The sequence below is a fragment of the Acomys russatus genome, chromosome 27 (assembly GCF_903995435.1).
Source record: "Acomys russatus chromosome 27, mAcoRus1.1, whole genome shotgun sequence".
NCBI lineage: Eukaryota > Metazoa > Chordata > Mammalia > Rodentia > Muridae > Acomys > Acomys russatus.
In genome coordinates, this window is record NC_067163.1 from 26767668 (window position 1) to 26787127 (window position 19460).

General features: G+C 39.6%; 1 protein-coding gene across 1 annotated transcript in view; it reads right to left on the reverse strand.

The window, feature by feature from the left end:
- Positions 1-5379: 5379 nt before the first annotated feature.
- LOC127209837 (rho GTPase-activating protein 7-like) overlaps positions 5380-19460 on the reverse strand; it is a 100233-nt gene continuing 86152 nt past the window's right edge. The window contains exon 4 of the mRNA XM_051169475.1: positions 5380-5487. Coding sequence (XP_051025432.1) covers positions 5380-5487 — 108 coding nt within the window. The remainder of the gene's footprint in view (positions 5488-19460) is intronic.

Genomic DNA, 19460 nt, shown 5'->3' on the forward strand with positions numbered 1-19460 from the left:
ACAAAAAACACAAGAATGTGAATCAGCTCAAAGAAAAAAAACTGTTGTAGGATTTAAACAACACAAAACATATTATGTAAAGCAGTCAATTTTTCAGAAGGATTTTTATGCCTTACTTTCAGGGATCACACTGACTCTATCCATTGGGGGCAGAAAAAAGAGTATCCTAGAGGGATCGCTGTGTCTTTTTAGGATAGTCACCTCCATAAATGCACCAAACTTTTGGGAATCTCTTTAAAAAGGGTTAGGTTCATTATTTAACTAAAATTAAAAGGTTTAAGAACTAGTTTAGTAAAACACTAAGTGAAAGAGCACACAAGACTTGTGTATTTTGCATTCACACATAAAGCATATATACCTTTAGAAAAATTAGGAATGATTTATAAATGCATGGTGCTTTGCTTATAGAAACAGCTCACTTTGTAGATTTCTACTGCTTTTCAAAATGTAATTTAAGCTCTGCACTATAATAAAATGGAATAGAATAAAAGAGAAAAAGTGAGAATAGAAGACAAACTATCTGGACATAGAAAGTGGCATTTTCTGCATAAAGAAGTGTGTCTGGAAACCAGAGACCTAATATGTTTTTCTGTTTAAATTAGTCCTGGTGCAATTGGTCTCAGTTTGGAAGAGAAATGCAAAGTTGAGGTTGCGTACTTTGGTGGACTTTGTGCTGGAGCAGGGAACTCAACCCTCTGACGTTGCTGGGCAAAGGGTCAGGCTGAGTCCATTTGAAATTCCTCAAATCTTCTGTCTAAACAGGAAGTTTCAGTGACTCCACCACCATCATCACTGCATTTGATGAGCATTAAATAGTAGTTTACATACTCGATACCTTGTCCACTAGTCAATTTCAAAGAAAGCAAAGTGCTTGTGTCATTTTATCAAGTAAACGGTTCAGCAAAGTACTGGGTAACGAAGTGGGTAAAAACAGGAGAAAAAAAATATAATGAACATCAGTAGCAAAGTATGAGGGAATAATGACATTCTGCCTGTCAATGGCTGAAAAAGTTTAAACTGCATTGCTCTTACTTCTGCCCTAAGACAAAGCACTGAAAAAGGGATGTCTGTTTACAGTGTTGGCATCTTCCAAGGATAAAGAATGAGCGATGGCTTTTGCAGTGCATTGCAGATTAGTCACATTACAGCGAACATTTTGCAATGATGCTTGCAATTATTTACTTGTTTTCTTCAATAATAGGGAGAGAGAGAGAGAAGGATACTGCAGGTGAGCCAGGCCAAATTCCTAGGATTTGCCACAGACAAGAGGTTTCCTTCCTGTATTTGTGTAAGCCTGTACTTCCTGGAGCACTGGCTCAGCAATGTGTGAAAGCAAGGCTGATGTCCGGAATCTCTCTCTCTCTCTCTCTCTCTCTCACACACACACACACACACACACACACACACACACACACACACACACGTGAAGCTCTGCGCCTGTCCTCTAATCCAGTGCTTCTCACCCATCCTAAATGCTGCGACCCTTTAATACAGGGCTTTTAGTCAAAGTTGCTCATGTTGTGATGAGCCCCAACTGTAAAACCATTTTTTTGTTGGTATTTTTATAACTGTAAATTTTGCCACTGCTAGGAAACAATGAAACATAAGGTAAATAACTGTCGAAGGGTCATGCAGTCCCCAAATGGGTTGTGATCCACTGGTAGAGAAACTCTGCCCTAATCTCTACCCAAGACGCTTTGAATCAGCTAGTCTTTGACTATGGAGAAAGAAATGGTTAGTGTAGAACACACGAGAGCAGAGTTAGGTAAGCACTGTTAAGGGACTGGGAAGGTAGACACAGGGGTACATGTGTGGTTAGGCCAGAGCTAGCAACGGGACAGTGGAACAACATTGCATTTTCCATCTTTCTTTAGGATTCTGCCTCATGACATCTTTTGAAAGGTTTGGAAAAGTAACACCCTGCTTTCCTCTGTGTAAGTCCTATGCTTGATTGAAAGATAATTCAGGCTTTTCCCAGCCAACATTGGATCTTAAAAACCTGGTAAAAGAATCAGGGCCGTGGGTCCCGTTGTGTGAAGCCTCTTGACTTGTTAAGACTTGATGACCGGCCATTTGGTGAGAACTGTGTGTATCAACAGATTATAAATGTGAGAGAAGGAAAACGGAGACCCTGGCGGAAACCATCAGTGACAGAGGTTAAAATTGGCCCCGTGCCATTTTTAGACCTATGCACAGGCTTCACGCACTCACACCGTGACTCGGTAGCTTTTAGTTTCCTTATACTCAAGTGTTTTTGTTGGGGGTAAGTTAGGACAGCAGGATTCAGCACAGATTTTTAAAGGCCTGACCAAAAATTTTTACTAATTTGCACTTACAGTTTCAAGTCTGGGACAGCACCTTGTCTCTATCTGAATATTCTGTGCCTTGTATACAAGCTTAACACAGGATAAGATCTATATGTGGTTTGATGAATGAACGAAGTGGAAATACATGTGAGGAAGTAGTAAGAAATCACACTTCTACATAGCCAATCTAGCCATTGAAAAATGTATTGCATAGAAAATAATCTTCAAAGGAATTATAATATGAACAGCTGTATGGCAAGGTGAAAGGTGCCAGACATGAGACGTTATTGAAAGAAGAACATTTATATGGTAAGCATTTTTGTAAAAGACTGAAAGTCTTTCGAGGTGAACCGTTTTGAAAAGAAAGTGCGTAGAAATGGTAACAGCAAATTGATATTGAGTCAATACATTAATTTTGTATGAATTCTTAGACATATGAAACCAAGTCACGTATTCCCAGAGGTCTTTTCTTGTCTGTCCCTTGGTCTGCATTTTCTATGAAATGCACACTTGCGTGCCATGATGAGTCCTGGAGTGTCCTCTGTGAGTGTAACTTCCTACACTTCCTGAGGAGTCATTTCAATCTGCCTAAACTTGGAACATCAGAGCAGCAAATTCAACTGGGTCACTCCTAAAGTAGAAAAAAAAAAAACCATGAGTTTGTAGAAAGCAGATTTGTGTGACCTTTTGTGTACATGAAGTGATGCAGATTGACCACAAGATGGCAGCATTTAGAAAGGGAAAACTAAACAAGCAACCAGAAAGGGCAGAAAGGGGTTGTGTTAGGGGTTTTCGCGAAAATGTGAAGGAAGCGAAGCAATGTCATTGTGAACTGTGAAGTATTTGATTCTCAAAACTGCAATTTTAACAAAAAAATCAAGAAGGTTCTTTGGTAGAAAGCAGAAGCACAGACATGTTACAAATATTATTTTTCTGATTGATGAATGTTTAAAAGCTATGCATTTTTCTTAAGTCTATTTTAAGATCAGCCATCTGATTGCATGCGTTTGTTTCATTTTCAACAACACTGCAAGTTGCTCATCAGATTGCAACAATAACAGAATCTTCTTTATATTCCTGAGTTTCATAACTTTAATTTAATTAAAACACACACACACACACACATACACGGCAGCCTATAGCTCTAGTCTTTGCAATGTTTTTTCCAACTCATACAGGGAGTGGAACTATACATAATTCACCATAACTTTGTTTCCTCTGTGAAACTTAGAAACAAGCCAGGAAAATAATTGGAAAAATAACACGTACTGAGGGCAACAGTAATGAAAAATTGAAATAGTTTAGGTTGTGTGCTTCTTGGTTTGAATACATGCAGTTAATATTTTCTGGCTTTAAGACAATGTTTTAATGACAAATATTTGTAGGTATTCTTTAAGAAAATATTATAGTCAAGATTCAATATTTCAAAAAGTTTAAGAGAAATGTTCTTTTCTCTTGAGTGTGAATGCACTCAGGTATCCTTGGGGCCCTGTTCCTGCTACACAGGCTGCTGATGTAAGATTCTGTCATCTTTAATCCCTCAGAGCCAGCCTGACCTAGTTCTCTTCCCTGCTGCCGATTTGCCCATTAGAGATTCAGGAAGATACTTAGAGCTAAAACGTCCTTCATCTAGTGAACCTGCAGAAGCTTCCAGATCTGAGCCCAAACTTAACTTGTTGAATGAGAGAGATCTTCCCCATCTGTGCACAAGACTATCTGGCCAGGATGAAAGTAGTGTCATGACCATTCCTGAGAGCTGACACAAATCAGACTCAGCAACAGACAGACACTTATGCCATGCAGAGCACAAATGAAAAGCATGTCAAGAGGCGTGTGCTAATGCACACCTTTATGCCCAACATTTGGGAAGGAGAAACAGGAGACATTGTAAGCTAGGGGCCAGCCTGGGCTACATTCTGGACTGTGGGGCAGCCCAGTGGTGGAAGGCTTGGTTAGCATGTTTAAGGCCCTGTGGGTGATCCCAGGTATCGCAAACTGATGAACAATAGTAATTATTATTCCTGGATTAATACTATGATCTGTTTTAAACCAGCCCCCATCCTTTTTTGCTTTATTGTATCCACATTTGGTGTGTGTAATGGCGCTGATGGTAAAGTCACTGTGCATACAGTGTTGTAATATTTTGACATGCCACGTGATAAGCATGTGTTTTGACACTATTTTTAAGGAAACAGCTTTCATATTTCTCCCTCTTTTGCAATTATAAATCATCATACACCTTTGGGATGCCTGTACTTATTTTTAATTCTGGTTGTATATGGTTTTCATGGTGAATGACAAAAAGACAGCACCACGACCTTGAGGTTTTAATGCCCCTCCCAGGTGTCATACCACTGATGACAGCAATGAGACAATGTGTTCTTGGCACTTATGTCACAGTTCAGGACACAGATCTGTGTAAAATTAAAATTGCACCCAAACCCAAAGATGACAGATTTAATATAGAAGTGAATTGTGAGGCAGATTAAACCATAGAACTTGACAACATAGGTGGAGAAAATGATCCCCCTTCAAGAATATGAACCAGGCTAGCACAAAGGTGGCCCCATGTCCAATCCCTAGTATAAACAGAACAGAACAGCTGTGACAGAGGAAATTCAATTTTTAGTGTCAGTAAATGAAGCCTGGCAGCACACAGCTATGTCCGTTTCGTCTCTTTGTGCTGGAGATGTAGCTGTGTGGTAGGGAGCTCAGGCTCAGAGCTCCCTTCTTAGTAATAGGAAAGAAAATGTACATTAGAAGGGCTGGGGGGAAAAGTGGCTTTGAAGTAAGAGTTGCAAACAAAGTAAAATCAAAGCAACTCTTGTCCTAACAAAAAGGGTATTGTAGGGTACCCGTTCTCATTTCAAGGCTGATGGCAGGAACTTAAAAAGGAAGTGTTAGATGAGGACAGCTCGATGAGTGTCCCTGCAATGTGAAGGACGCAGGACCTGGGTTTGATCCGGAACATAGGCGGTAACGAGCCAAAGGATGCAATTGTGTTGATATCAGTTGGGGTCTGAGGTCTGCCAGTGCTGAGCATTTTTCATGGTTCACAGTTGGATCAAAGGAGTCACACCGTCATCTGTTCACAAAAACTAAGCAGAGCTGTGGCCAGACCCCGGACAGGAGAAGCTAAGAGTGTCATACAGTCCTTGTGGCTATATGGGAAGTAAGTGACCTGCAAACAGGAAGTCACAAAGGCCATGCATTAAGAGAACTAGAGATGATGTCACATATTGCCCCAGCCCTGTGTGGGCTGAACATTCCTTAGGATTGGTTTGCATGATCAGTAAAGCACAAATAGACAAGATGGCTTTGACAGCTAGTGCATTAAAGCCTTGCAGCACCTGATTGGTCTCCCTATGGTTGCTCACTCTTAGTGGGGCCTATGCTAGGTCTAAGGGAACAATATTCTGCTGCCTCATAGAGAGGCTCAAGTGAGGGGGATTTACCATGTACCTGAGTCAGCCATCTTGGAAATGGATGCTCTGGACCAGTGGTTCTCAACCTTCCTAATGCTGTGACCCTTTGATACAGTTCCTTACGCTGTGGTGACCCAATCGTAAGATTATTTTCATTGCTACTTCATAACTGTAATTTTACTAGTTATGAGTGCAATCATAATATAAATCTGTGTCTTCTGATGTCTTAGGCGACCCCTGTGAAAAGGTCATTTGACCCTTCCCCAAAGGGTTCTCAACGTGAGAACTGCTCTTCTAGATTATCTGGTACCTCACTGCAACCTCCTGAGAGACCCTATCCTAGAACTAACTGTGTGAGTGATCTGCTCCCAAAGTCCTCAATCTGTAAACCACAAAAAGATGATAATGTCTTTTTTAAAATAATATCCATTGAAGCTACCAAATTAAGAGCAAAGATTTGTGACATTGCAATGTAATTAAAACAGACTTCATTACCAGGAATCCAGTGTCTCTTTAAGACACTAAACAAAAGTAAGGCCTTAGAAAAGTGAGAAAATATCAGAGAACCTGTCAGCTTGAGGCAGGTGGATGCTAATGGACGAGGGAGCAGAGAGTGCTAGTCAAAGGCAGAACAGTGTGAAGGGCACCCCGTTAGCATTTGCTAAAAGCTTAAATAGAAGAAATCCAGTGTTACTTGACAAGGCAAATCCTTGGATAAAGGTAAACGTTTAGCAACATTGTGGTAGAAAATAGGACATGTGCCCACCAGCTTAGTGACAACCCAAGGGGATTTCCAGGAGAGAGGACTGAATGTTCTAGAAATAACTGTATGTAACTGTACTAAGATAAAAGGCAAGCAGTAAGGTCGAACCTGCTTTGTCAACTCTTCCCTCTGGGCAATTTAGTGGCTGAGATGTGTCTATATGGTCAGAGGTATATGTAATAGGCATACTATCCTAACATTTACTGACAATAGATCACAAGGTTGTTTAGAAACAACAGTTTGGTATTCATATAATGTTAACATTTGAATACGAAGGAGAAGGCCACGCCTTATGATTTTACACAAAGAATTTGTAAACTCTTGCTGAATATGTGATTCTTCACAACTTTTCAGAATTGATTGCATGTGTGTATGCGTGTGTTGTGTGGTTTTGTATGTGTGCACTTGTGTGAGGCATGAGAGCGCATGATGAGGCCAGAGGCAGAGCATCGGGTGCCTTACGCTATTTCCCTGACCATTATTCTCTCAAGATGGAGTTTCTTTCCTTTCTTTTCCACTATGCTGGTGGCCAGAGAGCCCCAGAAAATAATCCCCATCTCTCCTTTCCACAGCAGTGCTGGCATTACAGGCCACATGGCCACAACAGCTCTTCACATGGATACTGGGGATCAAAAGTCAGCTCCTCATGTTTGCGTAGTAAGTGCCTTTACCCACTGACTCACTTCCCCAACCTAATAGTTTTATTTATAACCATCAATGCTCTAACTACTGCTTAGCATAAGTATGTAGCTAAGAGATTAAATGAATATGTTTAAGGCCATTTTGGAAATTATTAGGAAGTCTGCTCTTAAGCAAAGCCAAGGTTCATTTAAGATTTAAAACACACACACACACACACCTCAGAGAGCAATTTTGAAGATCAAATTGTCTAACACAATGTAATCCAAACATATGGTGATTTGAAACTTACATGCTGACAAATGACAGAAGAAAAAAATTCAGTCCCTGCTGTCTGATAGCTAATTGACAATGTTTCTGTATAAACACACAACCTTGTATGCATAGTTAAAACTCTGCAGATCTAACATGTAATAGTCTAGATTCTCAACCAAGGTGTTGCCACAGCATCCCTTGGTTGCATGGCATGGCCGTGAACATGTGTGCTCAGAACCAAGGCTGCAGTGCTGTTGTGAAATGCAACACAGCCAAGTGATGTAAAACACATCCCATATTCACAACACATTTGATTTTGAATTTGCTTTGGTTGATGTGCATTCGGAAAACATTTACTGCTGCCAAATTGTTCATGGCCCTCCACGTTCATTGTCATGGTGTTAACTGTTAGCTTGGCTTAATCTAGAATCATCAGAGAGTTGGACCTCTGGGCATGCCTAAGGGGATTATCTGGATTGGATTAATTTAGGTGGGACCACCCATGTGGGTGGGTGGAGCCCTTTTCTGTCTGGGATGTGGGAATGCCTAAGCGGAGAGAGGGCACATCAGAGTACATCCATGCCGCTCTCCTCTCCCTGCTTCTTGATTGGAAATAAAATGTAGTCAGCTGCCCAACTTCAGATCTTGATCTAAAATAAACCCTTTCTCTCTGAAGTTGCTTTTTTGGTCAGGATATTTTATCACAGCAGCAGGAGATGTAACTATGACATTATATTATTAAAGAGTCTTTGGTGAGAGGCTGGGAGTCTGAGATTCTACGCAGGTTGTGAATAAGAGGATATAGGATGCTCATAGTGACAGACAGAAAAAGCAAATTAACTTTCCTTGTGATCACAAGTAGCATAAGGTGGCATTCCTACGGAAACAATAAAATACAAACTGCTAGATGTTGGGTGACAAGTTTTCCTCTGTAAGTCTTTGTCATTCATCGTAACCTTCAGAGAATCACCCACACTTAAAACTGGCATATTGCATTGTATGTAGATTAGTCTCCGATCTTCGATTTAAAAGGAAAAAAACCTTCATTACATTTTCTTTTCTTTTCTTTTCTTTTTTCTTTTTTGCTCTTGATCTTTATTTTCCATCAAACTCGTTATTCTTTCAGTTTCCCAAACTGTGCATCTTGGCCACTTTCAAACTCCATTAGTTCTATGTCCAGTCATGTGGCTGGTCTGTATTTTCCTTGTTTCCTATCCTTGGCTTCTTGAGGCCTTCTTGCTTGGATCTGTATGCCAACTTCTACATGCCCCCCCTTTTTTTTTTAGCTAGATACAACAACATTCTCCACATTGTGAACTAATTTTCCTGTACTGCTTATAGGAGTCAAGTTCTTTAAAATAGAAATCAACCATTTCTGTTGACTTCCTGTTTAAAAATCATCGCCACATTTCCATTACAGTAATGTCTGTTTCTCCATTTTGTCAGTCTTCACATTTGCTCTAAAAGCCACTCCAGTCATATGTTTGACTGCTACAGGCACATGCACTGTATCTTATTGAAATTAGGTTGCTTATAATACCCTGTACAGATTGCTTGTGGGAGTCTTGATGGTTTTTGCATGAGATTCCACACTCTACCTGGAAAACTCTTGGTGACTGGTCCATTGTTAGTTCCCTTGGCAGCTCTTAAGTGAAGATTTTCCTAAGTAAATTTGGTAATAATATCAATTGGTTACAGATTACAACATTTTTCAAAACCCAATACTGCTGTCTACATCTGTGGTAGAAAGTGAAAATGGCTATTAATGTCTACTGTCAAAAGCCTATACTTAGTGTGGTGGTATTAACCTGCTATCATATCACTAAAAGACACAGAACCCTGATAGAATTTTAAATAAGCCTTATTTCACCTGGGGCCGAGCAGATATAAACCCTTTCCCAGCCACCCCATCCCATGCTATTTGCTGTAATCATTCCTATCCGGCTACTTCCCACCCATAATTCCACAAACCCTTGTACATGCTTTTCATCTGGACCGCTTCTCTCCAACACTGCTTCAGAGTAAATTCCTTCCGGCCACGTGGTTCTCTCCACACTAACCCATGGCCATGTCGCTTCCTTCTTTTCTACTCTCTCTCCTTCCCATGACCCTTTGCCACCACCCCCACCTCCGAACCTTGGCCACACCTACCTCATTTCTGCCCCGCCCAGGTATAGAGGCATTTTATTAGTCAAACAGAGAATATCTTGAGGCAAGGTTACACAACCACATTTGGGGTAGGTGATAGTTTGTTCTTACGAGACAGCAAACAGACCTCAGGGAGCAAAATAATTAACAATCAAATACAAAGCACCAGACCGTGCTGTTACATGCGTCAGCCTACACAGTCCCTGAAGGCAAAAGCCATGGCATGAGTGTTAATATTCAGAAAGTCCTTCCTCAGACTGCCCTGCTGCTGGGGAGTAGAGTAGCAGCTGCCAACAGCTGCAGCTGCTTGCCCTGTTGGGAAATGTTCTTGACCTGGAGAGGCTACCTCATGCAAGGGTACACGATTCTGTAGAGGCAGCCAAGGACCAAAAACAGACTAGTGCGTGAATGGACAGCAACAGAGCAATTGCTTTAGTTTGTGAGGACTGTGAGGAGCTACCCAGGCTCCAGAGCTCTGGGCTGACTCCGCAGAGGCACACGCCAGCTCAGTGTAACTCTGCCTCAGCTCAACCTGACTGTCCTTCTGTCCTGCATGTCTGTGTCTTAGATCACTATGCCATCTCTAGGCAATGCCTGATCTTGGGTTCGACTCCAAAGATTCTGATCAAATATTTATACCCTTTGGAGAAACAATAAGTTTTGTTTCACAACAGTAGTAGTACTAGAGTTTGGCTACATTAAACATTAAAAAGGCATTTGCTTTTTATCTCATAAAAATATGGGCTAATTTTATACATAGGTTGATTAATAGGTATATACATAGCTAATAACTCGATTCTTTACCTTTTAAGATAATGCCTTCAATTAACTTATGAGTGTGAAAAAATAAAACAGTATTGGTAAAACCCTTCCTTTTGACAAATTTTCTATTTTTGTTCTATATAACTATATGAGAAATATGAAAAATGAAAATAAGATGCATATAGAGCTTCTTACCAGAGTAATATATAGCAATGCATTTAATACAGACAGAAAAGCCACGAATATGTTACCAGTGGAGGAATGATCACCCAGTTTGATGTATACTCTAAGTATCAAATGCAAAATTAAACACTTGTTTAACATTTGCTAGTGCAATAGTATTAAATCAAAACTCTATTTGTTCTGAGTTCTAAATTTTCAGGTGGGTATGATCAAGATACTTTAAATCTTTTAATTTATTCCAAATGACAAACAGAGCACTAAAAAAAAAAAAAAAAAAAAAAATCAAGAGTTATATCTAAAACTAGAGGTCAGAAGTATCGAGTTATCGAGGCCAGCGGCGTCACAAGCCAGGGCTGTGTGTGGCTGTTCTGATCTGTCGTGGGCTCTCTTATTCTTCTAGTTTGTGATTGCCTCTCCGGGTTTTGACTCATAGGAAGCCTAGGGTGCTGCCAGTAGGGAGCTTCTGTGTCAGAGACTCACACACAAATTCCTCATCACATCCCTCTCTCCTATTTGTTTAGTCTGAGCTTTAAGTGAAATTTGTGCTATGGATAGCTCACAGGCCAATCCTTACAAATAAAGATAAAAATAAATCCTGCTAGGGTAGAGGTTGGAAACCCAGTCTGTGATGTCTTGACCAGAATACGTGATGTGAACAGCATTGATTTGTTTGTCTGACTCTGCATTTCAGAACATGTCTAATTGAGTAAATGTCCATTTAATCAATTACTATGGTCTCTTCCCAAAAACCAAGACTTCAAAATAGATTGACAGAACACCAACAGGCACTGTATCTAGTTATTCGTAGGACAGATGGGATAGTTTGTTTCATGCACATCAATCGATTTTTCTCTGAGGACTACACTCACCTAGTAGATATGATTACAGTGTCTTGGTAACACAATGGGAACACAGAAACCCACCCAGAGTAGCAGGGACACCATGCAGCTATAGAGCAAGGCTATTAATTTGAAAGCAATATGAAGAACAGCCCCCACTTTTTCTTCCTCTGTTCCTTCTTTCCTCTTCTCTTTCTTTCCTTCCACCTTTTCTTGTCTCTTCTCTTCTCATCTCGTCTCTCCCCCACACTTTGTCCAAAAGAGTTGTGAAATGTCTTCCAGGCTGCTCTTGAACTCACCGAGTATTCCATCCAGTCTTTCCTTGGCAATTCTCTTTAGTGCTGGCAGCACAGACATGTGCCATCATGCCTGTGAGTGTCTCAGAGCACTGAACGGATTAATACCACACAGTTCCCTGCATTCATAGTTTTGTTATATGTTTGGAAATGCTCAGATTTTTGACCTTCAGAATACTGAAATGCTCGGTAGATATTCTCATTTTTTATGTCTTCATTTAGAAATTTGGTATGTGGTAGACCTTGCCCACAGCTATAGTTAAGAAGGGCCTCTGTGTAAACTTTGTCTCCTTGGTATTGAACATCTGTGTGGCATTGCTGGTTATACATTTCAAATTGCTTCCACCGTCTTGAAGAAATGAACGCAGAGGCTGCCAAAGGCCAAGGGTAGAATTATTTATCAACCTGTTAGCATCAGGTTAGAAAAACATGGGGAGACACTGTGTGCATAATTGGAATGTCCAGACAACCAGGTTAGCAAGCGCGACAGGAAGGTAAGCCCGTGAAGATGGCTGAGCGGCATTCTTTCTACTCAGAGTTGTGAGTTATGTTCCTGGTTGCTGCAATGTGGCAGTCTAGTGGCTTGTCATTCCATAGTGCACAGAAATAACTGGAAGATGTTATTTTTCTTGGGTGAAAAGATGAACTGGATTCAAGAGCTACACAGGTATAGAGGGCACTGCATTTCTCATGGTCACAATAACATGCAGAGCACAGTTCACTCTATGACATCTCAGGTTGTGGGGACGACTTTGTAATACTGCTGATTGTTTCTTGACCTAATGAAATCTATGCAGTCCACACTGTTCCCTCTTTGTTGGTCTTTCATTTAGTTTTGAGAGTTTTCTCCTGTCACTTTGTGCCCAGGCCAAAGCCAGCAACTCAGGAAGGAAGAAAGGCACGTTTGTTAACCCATGAAGTGCTTCAAAGTTCTAACTCAAAGTTTGGTATTAAGGACTAAGATATACAAGGACAAGTTTGACTTACTCTTGGCAAACTGAAAGTCCTAGATCAAAAGTGAAAAGATGTATTTAAGGAGGTCGAGGCGGCAAATGCCCCCCAGGACAGCTTTTCCTGTGGTGTCTGGAAATATGCTGGAAACATTGTCATTTCTTACAGTTCACACACAGAGTGGGAGAATGTTGAATTGATATTAAATATAAAAGCAAATGGCTCTGGAAAATGTGCTTTTTCAAGCCCTGCATTAATGAACTACACAATTTATTGTCATTTACAAATCCAAAATATGAAAGGGGACTCCATGGTGTTTCTAAGTTGTAGAATTCCGAGCAATTCCTCATAATGATCAATGACTAATTTCACATTTAGAAAAAATTTCTAGCTTTTTCTGTTGAAGTGGTTTCTCTTTCAGCAGAACTTCAAACTGTTTCTCTTATAAACAAAAATGATTTTTGTGGACATAGGCAAATATTTCCTTAAAACTCCACATGCTTTACATTATTGCTTAGCTATGTCAGGACAAATTTGCCACATTAAAAAGCATGAACATCAAAGGCATTTTTATAAGATGATTACATTTTTGCTTGAAATTGTAAACTGTACTAATTCAAATTTCTTGATGTTTGAGATGACTAAATAACTTTTCTTAAAAAATATGTGTGTCTAGTGATGAAATGGTTCAGTGAGCAAAGACTCCTCCTCAAGCCTCCTGACTGGAGCTTGATCCTCGGAACCCACATGGCAGAAGGAAGGAACTCACTCCTGAAAGTTACCCTTTAACTGGGTGCACACACTCCCATGCACAAGTGAGTACACACACACACACACGCGCGAGCACACACACACTTCTGTTTGTCATTTCTTCCTTTACCATTTTATTAGTGTATAAAATGAATAATGTGTGATATTAAATGTATTTAAAATCATACATAGTTTTTAATCTATCATAATTTTTCTTTCTATAGGACTTTCCTATAGGACAATAAAAGGAGTGCTGGTGGCTGTCATGTGCAGAATTGTGTTTTCTGCTTCAGTTTTGGATTAAATAGTGGAAAACACTACACAAAATTACTAGCCCTGTTAAAAGTTCTACCTGATAATAGCTAACAAGACATGTTATAATGTATAACCAAGTCTAGATATTGATAAAATAGATTGGGGACATTATAAGTGCTTTTTCTTTCACTTGCACTCTGTAGACAACAAGAACAGCATTGGCTTGTTTTGAGTCAATGAATTTGAGTAGCAACTTGTGGTTCTGTAAAAATGGTTAAACTATAAATTGGAGAACAAGACGGTTTGGGCCATATCTTTTTAAGTGAAGGAAAAAAAGATTATCTATTTACTTAGTTAATATGTGTGGGTGTATGTGTGTAAGTGTACACTGCATGTGCACATTTGTGTGTGTGTGAATGTGGGCGTGGTATGCATGAAGAGGTCAGAGGACAACCTTGGGATGGGTTTTCCCCTTTCACCATGTTTGTCTCCATATTGTTTATTCACTGTATACATTAGGTTAAGTGGCTTACAGATTCCAGGGATTCTCTCGTCTTCATCTTCCACCTCACTGTAGAAGTGTGTTGTTGTTATTATAGATACTCAATCTATGTGTTAGACTTTTACATGGTTTCTAGAGATTTGAATTCAGGTTTTCATACTTGTGTGGCAAGTGCTTTTACCTACAGAGCTATCTCCTCGGCCATATATATGTCAGCCCCTTAGCACTGGCATTATTACTAGCATGTATCACCCTGTCTGTATTAAGACAGTGTTATCAAATGCCTTAAGCCTTAATAGCATTCATTAAGAAATGGGTTGATGAAATGAACCGAATTTTTTGAAAGAAGAGAGGTAGTAGGTAGTATTTTAAAAGTATTTAGCATGCTGGAACGATGGTTCAGAGGTTAAGACCACTGTTGTTCTTGCAGAGGACATGAGGTTTGTTCCTCTTAGCCACATTAAATGGCTTACTAGTGCCTGACAATACAGTTTCAGAGCATTCGGCACAATTTGTCTTCTGCAGGCACCTATGGGTGTATACACCCCTCACATATAAATTAGAAAGAATCTTTAAAAGTGGTGTCTAACATCCATAGCCATCAGAGAAATGCAAACATAGACTGCTTTGAATCCCGTATCTCTTGATTCAGAACCGCTACCATCAAGAAAGTTGGTAGCAAAAGTTGGCTAGCGTGTGGGATAAAAAGATGCGTTCTATAGTGATGGGGATATAGGCTAGTACAGCCTTTATGGAAATCAGCATGTAGGTTTCTTAACCATGTAAAATTAAAATTACCAGATGATTCAGCTGTGCCATTCCTGGGCATCTTCCCAAACTCCCAGTTTACCACTGAGATGCACATTGCACCTTCATGTTATTGCTGTACATGTCACAAAGCAAAGAAATGGAACGAGCCATCAACAGATAAAGGGATAATAAAATTGTGGCACATATACACAGTGGATTTTACTAAGTTGTAAGAAAAAATGAAAAATTCAGGAAATTGGATGGATCTGAAAAATATTATTTTATATTATTTTAAGCTGGGCAACCCAAATTCAGAAAAAACAAAAACAAAAAGCAAACATGTTCTCCAAAATATGGAGATCACATATATGCACATATATGTGAGTGTATGTACAAGAGATGAAGGGAAGGTGAAAGGTAGTGCTGAGAAAGCAGGGTACGAAGGGGGAAGAGGACAAAAGGACACATGTGATATGGGGCAGGGGAATGATCCTAGGGGTGGGAAGGAGTACGGGCAGAAGAATCAACCAAAATAAATGTTTGAAAATGGCACAATAGGGCTGGAGAGATGGCTCAGAGGTTAAGAGCACCGTTTGCTCTTCCAATGGTCCCGAGTTCAATTCCCAGCAACCACATGATGGCTCACGACCATCTGTAATGAGATCTGATGCCCTCTTGTGGCGGGCAGGCACACATGTGGGCATAATACTGTATAAGTAATAAAAACAAACAAAAGAAAATGCTACAATAAAGCTTGATGCTTTGTATGCTAACTACAAAAGCTAGACTAGTAAAAATTCAATTGATGAAATAAAATTAGGAAATAAACAAAACCCAACCAAACAATAAAAGAATGTAAAAAAAATGTTACTCATATTCACCATCTTTCCTTACAATTTTTATAGATGACAACTCCATTGACGAGCAAATGTCAGACTGGAAAGGTTACCGCCTGATTTGATTATACAGTGGGAAAATGAGTAGGGCATATGGACTGGCCTCTCTCATTTGACCTCAGAGTGAACAGCTGTGCTCTGGGGTCACGGCAGGCAATTTTCTTTTCAGTACAATGTAAACTGAGTAAAAGAAACTCTACAACTGTCAGTAAAGCAGTTAAGATGTCAAGATTGGCCACGCACTGGCCGTTCATATGTAAGCGCAGACTCACAGAGTGTGGCACACTGTTGAGGCTCTATGCTGAGCATCTTCCATCAGTTTTAGGGAGGATCTGTTCTGAGCTCTCCTTGAAAGCAATCAGGTATAAGACTGGGTATCGTTCTGCCTTCCCTCAGCTCCTACCCCTCCAGGAGTGGACGCTTTCCACACTATCTGCTTTATCTTTACTCCGGTAATAATCAAAATAGTGGAAGTTGAATGCAACTCACTGAGTTGGAGCTATTGTTGCTACTTTGAGCTGAAGTAACCTATATATGACTTTTAATACTATAGCAATGACAAACACTGAAGGTTAATTACGTCTCCTCTTTGCAAGCCCGCCAACCAATGACTGGCTGTTAGTTAACACAGTACAGAGTCCACATTGGTGGATTCTCATGGCCCCCTAGGCTGGTGAGGATGTACTTACTGGTGAATTCCAGAGGTTCCTTAGGTTGTTCAGGATGTACTCCAGGCTGTTCTGCCCTGACTTGCTGAACAGATGCTAGTTCTTATCACCATTATTAGTATCTTGGTGGCGCCAGGCAACTCAAGGAGCTCCTCAGTGGGAGCAGTGGGAGACGAAGGTAAACCATCTTACCTTCCTTCACATAGCCTTGTTGGTGTTGCCAGTTATTCTGCATAGCTAGGCTGATTCTGTCGCTCCAGTTACGTTTCACAAGTAAAGCATGTTCTTGTCTTGTTATCTGAATCTTACTCTTTCTCCATAAAAGCACAGTTAAACGTGATTACACTAACATCTGCATTTTAAAGCATCCTTAAGATAAACAACAACAGCAGAAAGGGTGAGAGGCAGAGAAAGCTTGAGACAACTTCTTGGAACAAAACAAGGGCTCTCACTATCATCATTCTTCTTCATGTAGTTCTGGATAGCTTTGTCAGAGGCAAGAGAAAAACAAAACAAAACAAACAAACAAAAAAACAAAACAAAAAAAAAACAAAGGCAAACAGATCAAGGAAGAGAAAGTGAAATTATCCTTGTTTGAGGATGACATGATTGCTTATGAAGAAAACATTACAAAACCCACCAAACTAGTTGGAACTGATAAATGAATTCAGTAAAAATGTACAACACAAAATCAACAAACATTTCTATGTATTAATAATAAATGGTTGATTTTTTTCTTTTAGGAAAATATTCTTTGAGGAGATGTAGGAACTAGACTTCATTGTAGGTACAATGATAAGTACTTTGAATGTAGTTAGGGATTATGCTAGCTTAGGAAAGTGGTGGTTGCAGGTTCTTCTCCAAGATGCATGACTTCATTAGCTGTGAGCAGTTGGCTAGGTTTCCAGGGCCAGCCATACTTTCTCTCTTGTTGAGTAGGTCTTAAGTCCAATTAGAGATCTGTTGGTTACTACCAAGGTATGTGGGCTACTTCTGAACCCTTAGGGTTATCATGCCATATGGTTTATAGGCATCATAGCTGGATAGGATTGTCGGTGGGATCCTATTTAGAACACTATATCCAAATACTCAGATATAAATTTTACTGAAGAAGTAAACAAGAGGCAGCAAGATGGCTTAAAGGGTAAAGGTCCCGCCAGCAAGGTTGAAGACTCGAGTTCCATACCCAGGACATATTTGGTAGAAAGAGAAAACTGACTCTAGGAAGCTGTATTTTGACTTCCACACATGCACATATGCCTGCACCCACAAAAAAATAAACACAGAAATGCAATTAAAACACTTAAGGAAAGAAGTAAAAGATATCCCCCAGGAAAATTATAAAACAATGGAAAAAACTATAGAGTCTACAAGAAAACAACATAATTCCATACTCATCCACCAGAAGCCTTGATAACATGTTCATTCACATGAACACAGCCTCTAGGTAGACTGCAACCATGAGCAGAGCAATGACAATTATCATAGACAAAGAATGAATGAAAGAAACAAGATAAAGACAAAACATTTATGTGAAAAGCTAGGGCTTTGTAATACTTGATTTCAAAATAGACTGCAAGGCTAAAATGAACAAACCACCATGATTCTGACACAAAGCAGACGTAAACCAATGAAACAGAATAGATTACCCTCCCCTCCACATACACAGAAAGTCAACCCATAGCTACAGCTAACTGATTTTGGCAAGTGACCAATTGTGTATATCATAGAAAGAATTGTCTCCTCAAGTGGTGCTTATATGAAAACTGAAGAGGGAGGCAGAAAAATGTTACTAGATTCCCATCTCTCAAGATGGACAAAAATAGACTCAAAATGACCAAAGAATCTAATAAGGACTCTATGCTTAGAAAATACAGGAAAAGCACTTCATGACATTGTAACAGGTGAAACCAAGGTCATGTGGTGGTTTGAATGGAAATGCCCCCCAAAGGTTCATATATTTGAATGCTTGGTCTCAGTTGGTAGAACTATTTGGGAAGAATCAGGAGGTGTGGCTTTATTGCAGGAGGTGTGTCCCTAGTATTTGAGGTTTCAAACTGTCAAGTCATTCTCAGTGAGCTCTCTCTGTCATATGGTTATTGTCTCAATATGTAAGGTCTCAGACAATTCCAATTACACCAATATGACCAGGGCACACTACATACATGCATCAAATTATAATAGCAGACCTCATAAATAAGCATACATGTCAAACAACACCTTTAGGAAAATGTAAAATGAATTTTAAGACGGCTGTAAGCACCACCTGCTTTTAATCATATACATTTCAGACAAATGGAGAAACATGGAGAAACGTAATAAATATTGAGGAGAATCTACAATCCATTGCCAGTGTTAACCTGTTCTTTAGAATTAGTCCAGTCCTGGGTGGTAGTCACATCATCATACAAATGGCCAAGACTCTAGATTTCTACAGATGAGAAACCCCATTAAGTGAAACATCTAATATTAGTGCATTCTTATGCCATAAATGCTGTATTTCAATCAAAATATGAGAAGAATAACTTCTACCCACACTGAAATGGCAGAACCTGTAGTGTCCAGATTTTAAAAAGTATGTAGCATCTTTATACTAAATTATACATGAAGGATTTAAGACCACCAAGGGCACAAAGGCAGTGCAACATTGCACAGGGCTCTATAGGTCATTAAATAGCCTCTATAAAATGGTAAGCAAAGAAAGTTTATCATTAATATTAGAACAATTTCCATTAGAGTCTGCCTATTATCACATGTTACTATTGATGGTTTTTTTTATTGTATCCCAAATCAACATTATGCATGTCTTTTATTCCCTGCATACATAGCACTCTCAGTGTTGTAGCATTTCCTCTCATTTTACTGATTAAGTGTCTACACCCCTTTGCTAAAATGGAAACCATTTAAAGAAGTGGGTAACATATTATTTCTCTAGATATTTTTCTGTTTGGCATAGTTCATGGTACATAGTAGATACTGTGTAGATGTTTAGCAACAAATTATCTGAATATAAGTGACAGTGGGAAACTTAACTCCTATCTATGTAAAACTAAAGCCAGGCACATCTACTAT